General features: G+C 43.6%; 1 protein-coding gene across 1 annotated transcript in view; it reads right to left on the bottom strand.

The window, feature by feature from the left end:
• The window catches only part of PARP1 (poly (ADP-ribose) polymerase 1), a 46,492-nt gene that overhangs the window by 22,445 nt on the left and 11,205 nt on the right, over positions 1-12,842 (bottom strand). The window contains exons 3-8 of the mRNA XM_006871128.1: positions 10,674-10,789; positions 9,097-9,311; positions 7,881-7,980; positions 5,964-6,080; positions 5,000-5,176; positions 3,060-3,204 (exon numbers count right to left, since the gene is read on the bottom strand). Coding sequence (XP_006871190.1) covers positions 3,060-3,204; positions 5,000-5,176; positions 5,964-6,080; positions 7,881-7,980; positions 9,097-9,311; positions 10,674-10,789 — 870 coding nt within the window. The remainder of the gene's footprint in view (positions 1-3,059; positions 3,205-4,999; positions 5,177-5,963; positions 6,081-7,880; positions 7,981-9,096; positions 9,312-10,673; positions 10,790-12,842) is intronic.

The raw sequence follows: 12,842 nt of genomic DNA, 5'->3' as shown, positions 1-12,842 counted from the left end.
GGTCAGAGAAAAAGAGGAAGACCCCCAACGAGATGGATCAGCCAGGTGACATCATTGATGGCATCAAGTGTGGCGGCGGTAGTGAGGTTGGCCCAGGATCGGACATTGTTTCGTTCTGCTGTTATGGGGTCGCTATGAGTCGGTTCCGACTCGATGGCACCTGACAACAACAACAACAACAACAACCACCTTGTATTTGGAGTCCTGATGTGGCACAGTGGGTTAATGCGTTAGACTGCAAAGTCGGTGGTTCAAGTTTACCAGTCACTCCTTGGAAACCATATATAGCGTCACTATGGTTCAGAACTGACTCAACAGCACTTAACAGCTATTCCCCTAAAAAATATGCAAATATGCACGCCCCTGACAGTCACCAAAACTTCCAGTCAGTAGGAGTACACTGAGCTGATATAACCGACCCGAGGCAGAACAGTTCCAGGACAGACATGGACCTTTTGTCTGTTGCAGGAGATGCAACACTGGGGACACATTTCTAGAACAAGAAATACTGTAGACCCCCTCCACACACAGAGTAGACAGGGATGGGCAACTTGGACATTGGCTACCCAAAATGGGGGGTGAGGGCCTACAAAGACAAGAAGTGACTGGATTACAAGCTTTCATGAGGGAACCTAGATCCAGAGGGCCTGGACGAAGGTAGAATCTCCAGTGAGTAGTATTCAATCTGACTAGGCGGGGCTGATGCAAGAAATGCAGATGGGTCTCTTGTGATATAATAGTGAATTATCAGGAGTGTTTGTGAGGGTCGGAAAGTAAAGGTGGATGTTTTATAGCAAGGAGGGGAGTGATTAACTTTTCAGTCTAGGAGCAAAGGTCCCTAGGACCATTAAGGGAGAAGAGCAGAGAGCAGGACCCTACCCATAGAAGCAATGATGCCTGAAATAGAGCCAGAGATGATGACGTGGAGCGATGGGGCAACTGGAGACTTTAGATCCAGAGAGGGAGAGCGACTGTGTGCTGAAGACCTGGTGGGTACGGGGAAAGGATTGCATGGAGGGGATTGTAACCACGGCAATGAGACAATGTACAATAGAATGAATGTAAGACTTGATGTTCTCCCATGTAAACTATCACATAATTCACAATAAAACATTAAAAAAAAAAAAAGAAATACTGTAGAGAAAAGTCCTTCAAGCCCTCCCTGGGATGGCAAACACTGTTGGTTAAGTGCTATCGAGTCGGTTCTGATTCACAGCGACCCTATGCACCACAGAAGGGAACACTCCTCTGGTCCTGTGCCATAGGCACAATTGTTTTGTTTGAGCAAATACACCTTGTTGGGATCTGCCTCTGTTTTGCTGACTAAGCATAATGTCCATCTCAAGGGAATGGTCCCTCCTGACATGTACAAAGTACAAGAAATCAAACCTCGCCACCTTTGCTTCTAAAATACATTATGTTTAACTTTTACCAAGACAGATTTATTTGTTCTTCTTGCAGTTGGTGGTACTTTTAATATTCTTCGTGAACATCATAAATCACATGCATTGATTCTTCATCATAAATCACGTGCACTGATTCTTCTAAGTTTTTCCTTATCCACTGTCCAGCTTATGGATGCATATGACGCTATTCGAAATACCATGGTTGGGACAGGCACATCTTAATCCTCAAACTGACATCTTTGCTCTCGAATACTTTGAAGAAGTCTTGTGCAGCAGATTTGCTTAATGTAATATGTTCTCTGATTTCTTGACTGCTGCTTCCATGAGTACTGATAGTGGAACCAAGCAAAATGAAGTCTTTGACACGGTCAAATCTCCATTTACCATGATGTTATTTATTGGTCCAGTCGTGAGGATTTTCCTATATATTGAGGAGCAATCCATACTGTAGGTTATAGCCTTTGATTTTCATCAGTATGCATTTTAAGTTCTCTTTGCTTCTAGCAAGCAAGGTTGTGTCATCTGCGTATCACAGGTTAATTAGTCTTTCTCCAATCCTGATGTCACACTCTTCTTCAAATAACCCACTATCAGATTATTGTCTCAGCATACATACTGAATATAATGAAAGGATACAACACTAATGCACACCTTCCCTGAACTTTAAATCATTCAGTATCCCCTTGTCTGTTCCAATAACTACCTCGGTTTATGTACCAGTTCAAGATGCTTGGCCAGGTTTCAGTTTATGGCTGGGGATGGGGAGGGGGTCACAATGAACTCATGTTCAGGGACAGAATTTGCTTTCCACACCAAAACCATGGCCTTTACCAATAGACTGTTCCATGGTTCTCTGATTAAATAAAGGTAGTGGGTCTCTTCTACTGCCAGTGAAACACCCATTTATTCTGTTGTTCTTGGCTAGTGTTGAGTGTTTCTCACTATCATATACATGAGTTAACTTTCTGATCCTTTGCAAGCACAGCAAAGGAGGACTGATGGAGGCACAAGCCTGCCCACATGCAGCAAAGAGATCGGCAACAAGATCTGGAATAGTTCTTTGCAGGACAGAGTTAAGCAGGATATTCTGAATACCAATCCTGGTAAGGCTGCCTACCTGGCTTTTCTTAGGAGGTCCTCCAGACTCCCTGAATGACAAGAAAGCACTCTTCTTTTTCTCCTGAGATACAATTCAAGCTTTATTAACTGAAAGCTAGCAATCTGGAGGGCGGAAAGAATAGTTTCTCGACCATCCTGTTCACTTTGAAGAGCAGGCGCATTATATAGGGTAAATTACATTAGGATGTACTTAAGAAAGTAATCTCTCATCCATTTTTCTTTTAGAACGTTTATGGCATAAAGTCCCTGTGTGGTGCAATCAGTAAAGTGCTCAACTACTAACCGATTCTGGGGCACACCTATAGGTTCAAAACCACCCACTGGTGTGCCTCAGAAAAAAAGGCCAGTAAGCCACTTCAGAAAGGGCACAGCCTTGAAAACCCTATGGTTTTCTGCCACACATGGGGTCATCATAAGTTTGAATTGACTTAGTGGCAACTTGTTTTGAACAACGAGAAAACCCAAGAGGATACTCTCTTCACTGACCTGCTGCCAAGAGAACAGTGGGCAAATGCATCTCTGGAGGGGCTGTACCTGGGAGAGTCGAGTTCTCAGTAGCAGGTGCTGTAGCTGTGGAGGGCGGGAGTGCTGCTGCCACTGGAGCATTGGCCTCGGGAGGAAACAGGCGGTCTTGCTTTTTGATTTTCAGTTTCTTGAGATAAGAGATTTCCTGAAATTCCTAAAGAAAACATTTCTGTTATTAAGAAATCAGATCTCTCTAAAAAAGTAATGCCTCAAACAGAGCCGAAGGGATCTAGTTTGTCCACAAATAACCTGTTTCTTTCATTTTCAATGAAGAACAACAAAATACAGAGAAAAATGCAAAGCTTCTTGTGAGAAATACAGCACTATTACAGATACAATACTATTTCACAAAATTACTCTAACACACCTACACTTACCACAGCTGGAATTGTGGTGGGAGGCCCATTAAATAAACAGTGAGCTTTCCAAGATGGTACACCAAAGGAAATCTGGTAGCTGCCTTCCCTTCCGGGAAGAAGGAAACTAGGTACAAGGCACCTTAAAGCAGTACACATTCACTACAAATCCTTCTGTGAACACTGCGCATCATGACAAGCGAGTCACAACAGGCCTGCTCTTATGTGGTCAACTCCATAAACATCAAGTACGTGAAGCTGAGGGACATACCACCATTTCTATGTTCCCAAGCCTTCCTCTAGTCACAAAACAGCCCTTGCCTGCATGTCTGTGTTTAGGAAACACCATCTAGATGAAGAAGGCAGTAGACTATGAAGGTGGGGAGGGAGGATGATACCCTCAGACTCCTTTTGGAAAGAAAAGACTGGAGGGACATGTGACCATGACAGTGAACCTCCAAAGGGAGGACACAGTTCAGTTCTAAACATTGAGCTTGTGGTGTTGATGAGACACACAGTTACAACCAGGTGTCAGGCACGGCCCCAAATGCTCAGCAGCCCTGGCAATAGGCACAGGACGCTAAGGAGCTGGACTGAAATAAAATCTCAAATCCTAGTGAGCAGAGTCCTGAGTTCCAGCTGTGCTGTGTTAAAGGTACAGGGCATCCTTCCAGCAATCTGAACCCCAAAGGTCATACTGGGTCTCTTAGCACACTCTCCAACCAGGTTCCCAAACTGAGTTCTTTCACATCCCAAGAATTCAATATGCAGGCCCATTAGGAAAAGCAAAACAAAACAATGAACTCAGTAAATAGCTCAACTCTGCACCCAACTCCCCACCTCTGGCTTAATTGATGGTAATGTCAGGAATTATTATCCATTTGTTCACCAATAAGTTCTCTGTGCCTGCAGGCTCTTTACCGCACCCCAGGCAGCTGGCCTACACTTGGGGCTTGGTGTTTTATACTTCTGTTAAGTTCTAACTCTTAATGACCCCCTAGTGTGGCATTGTGGGCTAACACATCAGACTGCAAAGTCGTCTGAACTGCAAGACTGGTGGTTCAAACTCACCAGCTGTTCCTTGAAAACCCTATACAGGTTCGCTATGGGTCAGAATCAACTCAATGGTACTTACAAACAACTTAGGGTTTCCAAGGAGTTGATGGTGGGTTTGAATCACTCACTGACCTTGCAGTTAGCAGACTAGTGCCTAGTACATAATGTTGCTGCTGTTAAGTGCCATTGAGTCGGTCCTGACCCATAGTGACCCTGTATAGGGTTGCCGAGGAGTGGCTGGCAAGCTTGAACCACCAACTTTGAGGTTCAAACTGAACTTTGCAGTCCAGCACCTCAACAAATAAAATTCAAAATAATTCATGGTCTTTGCAAGCAAGAGTATTTTATATCCATGAGACAACTCTGTACTTCAGGTAGTTAGCAAGCCTCTGGATCTACATGTGTGATTTGGAAACACATGAGACCATTAATATAATTTTATAATCTGACTAGGAGAATGGTCCACTTGTGAAGGAGCCTGAGAAACACTGCACTAGAGTTGTGGTCACCTCCCAGCATGCAGTGCCCCTAACTTACCTTTGGGGTCACCCATTCCTTGCGGTTGGGTGTCTGAGTCTTGACCATACATTTGGTCCAGGCAGTGACATCCCCGGTACAGTAATAGGCATCACTCTTGAAGACCAGCTGACCCGAGCATTCCTCACAGGGAAGGAGGGCACCAAACACTATTCCATCAGCTACTCGGTCCATGATCTGAAGTCAGCAACAATAACAAAAAAACATGGTGACTACCTTTGGGATATTTATCAATGAGAAATAAAGAATCTGTCCTAATTTCACTCACTAAAAAAGAAGCTGCCGGATGGAGAGCTAGCTTTAAGACCCTTTATCGCCATGAGGTAGCTGGCTTACACTTGGGTCTTGATGTTTTGTACTTTTGTTAAGTGCCGTTGAGTCGGTTCTGATTCATAGTGACCCTATATAGGGCTTCTGAGGAGTGGCTTGTGGGCTTGAACATCTGACCTTGCAGTTAGCAGTCTAGTACTATCCGACAGCACCACACTGTGACTCCTTTTTGTATTTTAGAACTCCCTGGCTGCTCAATGAATCAGGAATAAAGGTAGGGCCCACAGCACCTGTTGCTACTACACAAGGTACCCTGCTAATCTCAATTTCAGAAACATGACCAGATGAGGTCAGCTGGGGAACTGCAGAGGGGCTGGAAAACTATCTCTGTGAGGGGTCTCTACTCCCTCCACAAACTTGGAAGCCCTTGGTGATTTTGACAGTGACACAAAGCAAAAACATGTAACAGGAAAACATAAGGCTAAAAAAGGTACAGCTCATTTGAGTCCTCATCAGATTTCTATACCCAACAATAACATGCAGAAATGCCTGCCCCATGCTGGCCCCGGGAAAATGGTTCTCACTCCTTGTAGTCAATACATGCAGGTGTTCACATAAGGACGCTGCACATTATTTGGACATCACTCCATAATGACCAGGGTCATCACACTCATGTCCCACAAGGGCAGCTCACCGCCGATTCCCCAGAAGGCACTTCCTGCTTGTTGAAGATGAGGAGCTCCTTTAGGTCATTCGTGGAACACACCTTCTTTAGCTCATCCTTGATATTCCAAATCAGGTCGTTCTGGGCCTACGGACAAAAATTCAAACAGAGTACAGATTCCATTCCTGGTCTTGTTTAGCCTCCAAACAGAACTGCAAATTAGCTGCACTAGCCTCTGAAAAGGCTGGTCTTATTAATGGAAATCTGCTCCCAGAGTCATCCTCCTGCAGATATAAGATTAAAGCCGGAGTGTGTTCTGAGCACATGGCAGAAGGTGAGGAGTCCACTTAAGGGAATGGGAAAGGCTGCAGCCACAGTACCAGGGCCCCGTGGGACTAACCCTTATAAACAAACCCAGGAAATACACATAAAGACCGAAGAAGCTGGGTGTATGGCCCACATTTATCCGCTCTGACTCTGGGCACCTACTGGGGTGGGGGTGGCAGTGGGGGTGGGGAAGAAGGTGGGAATGTGATTGTTTCCCATTAACCTTAAGGAGAGTTTATTTCCCCTAATCATGCATTAAGCTCTTCTAATATGGAATTTGTTGTCGGAACAGCTCAGCAGAAAATTTCAACTTATTGCTGGACATTTATTTCATGCATTAAAATGGAATTTAAAATCTAATATTCATTTAGCATCAATTTAATAACAATGATCTTACTTAATATTTATAAAGTGCCTATTTTGTTGGGCCTTTTTGCATATCAGCTGTCTAGTCTCACAACTTGCTGAGGAAAGTGTTAGCCTGAGTGCCCATCTCCTTCTTTAGGAGTATGAGCGAGCTCAGACCTTAGCTCTGCTAGGGTGGGGAGGCAGTAGAAGAACTTTAACTTTTTGATGTCCTTTATGTCTCTGACAACGTTGGAGACAAAACACTAAACACATTGAATGGCACATTCAAAATAGCATCACAGTTCTTCTGCAGCCAGATGTGATACACAAGTGACATCCTTTTTTACTGAAAAACAATTACACCAAATTTGTGATTCTCACGAAGCACCTGGAACCACCTGGAACCATCTTGTGATTCTCACGAAGAAACTGCCTCTAATTTTTGTTATCACTGCTCATGGAAATCATGTTCCCAAGAAGAGGCAGATGATTCTCCCTTAGTTTCCCAAGCACCCAGCGTTTTCTGATTTTTTTTTTTACTTTGCTTCAACACATGAATAATCAAAATGGTGAATTTGTTGGCGATCAGTGAGCTCACAGGTATTTCTCTCCTTTCACCAAACAAATGTCCTCTATTCCTTTGTCTATGTAACTATTTTTTTACTCTGTTCATTTTTCTTACTACGAAAGGTCCTCATTGAATTATAAGGAAAAACTATCTCTTCAAGCCATATGTGTACATGCAAATGGTTAAGTGACTGTCTGCTAACTGAAAAGTTGGAGGCTCCTGTTCACCCAGAGTTGTCTTGGAAGAAACGTCCGATGTGTTCTATTTCCTAGGCACTGAAAATCCTATGGATTCCTGACACACATGGGGTCACTGTGAGTTGGAATTGACAAAATGGCAAGTGGTAAGAACCTCTGGCATTCTGGAATTTGATATTAACCCTTTGGTGTTTACAAGTGATCCTGAAGGTCCAGGACACACATTGATGCACAATTTGGCAAATGGGAACAGACCCCTCAGCTCCTGCTGACACCTGGCTATGGCCAGATACCTACAGCCTAATGTAGGTTCTCTCCCAAATAAAAACTTTGCTTTTTGGGGAGGAGGGAAGAAAACAGTTTGGGGGAAAAAAGCCATGCTATTTAATGACAGCCATCAATTTTGAAACTCTTAAAGGTCTTGGTAAGCAGTACACACACACCTTTGAATTTCTTCCCAGGATAAGGAAAAGAACTGAAAAAGGAGACACAAAATTCAGAACTTACCTTGAGCGCCTTTTCAAGTTTACCACTCTTGTCTTTTTCTTTTTTAGATTTCTTCTTGGCTACTTCTTCAGTGCCATCCACTTCATCACCCTTTCTCTTTCTGAAAAGTGACAGAGATATAAGAACCAGAGCCACTACAATTCTGAAACCCAGTGATGCCAAGTGACAGGGCACCTGGGATGTGTCCTACGTGTTTTATAATGTTAACTCCTCCCTGGAAGACCCTGCTCTTGCCACGCTACCCCATACAATGCTTCACTCTATGCTGCAGTTCACTAGTGTCAGGCCCACATACTCAGGCAGTATTCTCAACCAAGGCAGGAATATACAATGTTTCAGAAAAATCAGTCTGAACACAGCCTTCAAGCTGAGGAGCAGGCTGAAGTTGCTCTGGTCTTTGGGATAACCTAGTACAGGATCTAGGGCTCAGGCCCCATTTGATGTCAGAATCCCATGTCTCTTGACACAAACAAGAGCACCTGGGATCTATTTCCCATCAATGCATCTCATGTGCAGCCACTGTCAGTGAAGGTTTATATAGTGCTATGATGCTGAACAGGTTTCAGTACAGCTTCCAAACAAAGACTAGGAAGAAAGGTCTTACAATGTTTCAAAAAATCAGTCCAGGAAAACCCTATGGATCACAAAGGTACAACCCTGTTGTGTGCGAGGTCATGAGTCAGGGGCCTATTGGATGGGGGCTTTAAAAAAAAGACACACAAAAGGCTGGAAGCAGGGAGTGCAGAAAGATAAAGCACCCATGCCCAGGCTGAGCCTTTTCATGTTAAAATACAGGGCTGCTCCTGAGGTTTACAGGCTTGAGTGAATAGGCTGTCTTCAGAGGTGGGGTCCCACTACTGCGGAGAGGTCTAAGCAGATTGCTCCAACTTGAGGGAGGGCATTGTGCTGTGAGCAGGGGCAGCAGTGAGGCCAGCCATCACATGAATGAGTTCAAAACCTTGGAACAAGAACGCCAGCTACCTTATAAGGTATGGTGACAGTAAAATGAGTTATCCTACGTAAAGTGCTCGGTATGTTCTGGCACTTAACAGAACAGTTTTTGATCATGGAGATAGGTGCAGGCCTGGACAGTGTTTTGATCTGTTGTCACAGGGTCAAGCTGGGGGTTGACTCGATGGCAGCTAACAATATAGAATCGGTAGGGTCTTCGGGTCTCCGTCATACTCCTCATCAAAGCCCCAGAAGCCCTGCCTACCCTTCACTCTTGACTTCTGGGAATTGCTTCTTGAGGATTTCTTTGTCTTCTGTACTGAGGAGGACGAAGCCTGCAATCTGGCTGAACTTGTACTCAGGCCGGAAACCCAGCCTCTCTCTGTTCTGGATGAAGCAGTTTGGGTGGTACCAGTGATCGATCACACCCATCTGTGGCTTTTCTGGGTCCAGCATCTTTTTGGACAGGCGCATCTGGCCCTACAGGTATTAAGGGAGAGATAAGGAAAGTTAGTGGACATCAAAGGGGTGTGTGGGCAGCAAGATGCAGCCTGCATTCCACCCATGAGGCCTCAGGGTCAAGTCATGATCTGGTCAGCAGGTTACTTGGAGGCTTTACTCTTTTTATACCACTGAGGATCATGTGTTGTCTTCAAATCTTAGCATTTTCATTTTAAACAATTCCAGTGACTGGCTACTTGCCTCCTGGCCTAGATGAGCAACTTCCCCGAGGATGTTTCTGCTGATGTAGGACAGACATAAGAACATGCAATTTGGCATGCTGGGGCAGAGCTGGGCCACACACACCCCTAGCAGGCCCCCAATGCAGTGTGATGCTGAACTTTCTGCCCTGTAGAAAGGACTCGGCCATCTCTTCTCACATGAGCAGCCTCCTAACAAGAGGCAACAGACCTAACAGGAGAGCCCAGTACTGCTAGCATGTCTTGATCTACAATTTTCAGGCCTGATATTCCTGGGTGAGTTCCAGACCCAGAGAGCTCAGCATGATGGGCTGAAGACACTACAACAAACTCCATTTCATACCAAGCAAGCCCTGCTTCTGGTATTCCCCTTGAAATGATGGAAACCTGAACTTTTACCCTAAATTTTTGTTTGTGGAAGATAATTTTTGTTAAGATCTGGCATGTTTTTCCTTCCTAAAATGCCCACTGGCAATTGCAATTTTCTAGGCAGTATGTAGAGGCCTTGAAACAATGCCTTAAACAGATTGGAGGAGGGTGAGGAGGCGAGGGCACATGCCTACCCTCCTGCCAGGGTCTCCACTTGACTGCTTGTCAGCCTTTAGGTACTAGAATTCTTGGAAGGGCTGGTTAATGAAGTTATCCCTACTTAGTAGAAGGAACCGGGAGTCTCATATACCAAGAACAAAAATACTCCATAAGCTTAACCCTACCATAAAATGTAGAACAATAGCTTTCCTTGAGTGGCTGTTGAGTCCAGAAGAGACCCTTGTGTAAATGTTTCCCAAATTCTCCCAGATCTCTTTAAGAGCGAGTACAACTATACACACAAGGACTGAACAATGAGTGGTAAGGGCAAGATTCGTTGGGAAGAAAAGTCAATCATTTCCGCTATCAACCAAGATCTGAACTGAAGTCCTGGTGTGGTGCTAGGATAAGTACTAGACTGTTATCCACAAGGTTGGTGGTTCAAATCCACCAGCGGCTTCTCAGAAACCCTTTACAGAGTCTCTATGAGTTAAAACCAACTTGGTGGCACTTACCAAAAAGGTGCTGCATTAGCATTAAAAAGCCCTTGCCTTTTTTCTCTGTCTTGAGACATCTAATACAAGAGCAGACATTTGAACACCCAAATGCTCACCTTTTCTATCTTCTCCCAACACCCCTTGCATGTGCTTCTGTTGGACTTGGCGTACTCTACTGCAAAGTCACTCAGCGTCCGCTCTATCTTGCTGGCACTTCCATCCTGGCCTTTGCCTGAAGAATCAAACATAAGAAAATGCTCAGAATTTAGCTCCAAACAGTCCTGTCCTTCTCCATCTCTCCAGGTTCCTACACGAGGACAACTTGTGTTTCTGGGGATTAGAATTGGTCTAACTTCATATATGTTCATTTTTAACCACTGTGGTTGCTAATTCCTTTTCTGGCAATAAAATTATCCTTCTGAAAGGCTCTTTGAGGGACCATTATGTTGGTGGTTAATTGTTTGACCTGCCTCATTTCATTTTATCTGGTGTCCTCCCTCAATTTGGCAATTCCTTATAAAGTGCTTAATATTGTATTAGTCTTACGGAGTCCTGGTGTGGTGCTGCAGGGTAAGGATTTGATCATAAAGTAGGTTTGAACCACAAGGCTGGTGGTCCAATCTCACCAGCTACTCCTTGGGAACCCTATATAGGGTCACCAGGAGATGGAACCGACTCAACAGCACTTAACAACAACAAAAAATTCTAATGAAGGGTTCTTACAAGAATTAAAATGAATATATGTCAAGTATTTGGAACAGTGCATGAAATTGAGCAAGGACTCAACAAATGAATATTATAGGTAGTTCCTGACTTATGACAGGGCTCCACTCTGTATGACACTGTTGTTAGGACATAAGTCAAATAACTTTAACATGAAGAGTAAATATTGTTAAATGTAAAAAGTAACATGTATGGTTGTTGTTGTGAAGTGCCCAAAATCAGTGCTGATTCAAAGCAACCCTACACACAACAGAATGCAACACTGCCCGGTCCTGTGCATCCTCACAATTATTATGCTTGAGCCCCCGGCTGCTGTTACTGTGCTAATTCGTCTCACTGGGGGTGGGGGTAGGGGTGGGGGTCTCCCCCTTTTTTGCCAATCCTCCACTTCATCAAGCATAATGTTCTTCTCCAGGGACTGGTCCCCCCTGATAATATGTCTAAAGTATGAGAGGTGAAGTCTGGCTATCTTTGCTTCTAAGGAGCATTCTGGCTGTACTTCTTACAACACGGATCGATTTGTTCTTCTGGCAGTCTGTGGTACTTTTAATATTCTCCTTTAACACCATAGCTCAAATGCATCAATTCCTCTACGATCTTCCTTATTCACTATCTACCTTTCGCACACATATGAGGCTATTGAAAATACCATGGCATGGGTCAGGTGCGTTTTAGTCCTCAAACTGATCTTTGCTCTTCAACACTTTAAGAAGGTTTTGTGCAGATTTATCTAGTGCAATGTCCTTTAAAGTCTTGACTGCTGCTTCCATGAACTGATGGTGGACTAAGCAAAATGTAGTCTTTGACAACTTTAATGTTTTCATCATATCATGATGTTATTTATTGATCCAGTTTTTTTTCTTTACAATTGAGGTGCAATCTATACTGAAGGCTATGGTTTTTGATCTTCATTACTAAGTATTTTAAGTCCTCTTCATTTTGAGGACTGCGTATCTTGATGCCACACCTGTCATCCTTAATCCAGCCAATTTCTCAGAATATTGCTAGCATGCAGATTGAATAAGCATGGTGAAAGGATACAACCCTGGCAACTATCTTTCCTGATTTCAAACCATTTAGTATCTCCTTGTTCTGTTAGAACAAGAAACCTCTTGCTTTCTCTACAAGTTCTACATGAGCAAAATCAAGAGTTCTGGAATACCCATTCTTTGCAATGTTATCAATAGCTTTGCAGCTGAAAGCCTTTGTACAATCAATAAAACACAAGTAAACATCTTCCCGGTATTCTCTGCTTTCAGTCAAGATTCATCTGATGTCAGCAATGATATCCCTTGTTTCATGCCCTATTCTGAATTCGGCTTGGTTTTCTGTCATTTTCCTATCAATGTACTGTTGAAGCCCTTTGTGAATTATCTTAATCAAAATTTTGGTTGTAAGTGATATTAATGATATTTATTGCTGATTGATTTTTGCATTTCTGTTGGGTAACCTGTCTTTGGAATGGGCACAAATATGAATCTCTTCCAACTGGTTGGCCAGGTAGCTCTCTTCCAAATTTCCTATCAGTTTATTGAAAGATTTCAATTTGCATTCTGTCAATT

This window comes from Chrysochloris asiatica, unplaced genomic scaffold (assembly GCF_000296735.1).
Source record: "Chrysochloris asiatica unplaced genomic scaffold, ChrAsi1.0 scaffold00161, whole genome shotgun sequence".
NCBI classification, from domain to species: domain Eukaryota; kingdom Metazoa; phylum Chordata; class Mammalia; order Afrosoricida; family Chrysochloridae; genus Chrysochloris; species Chrysochloris asiatica.
The sequence above is the reverse complement of the archived record's forward strand: the minus strand, read 5'-3'. Positions and strand labels throughout refer to the sequence as shown.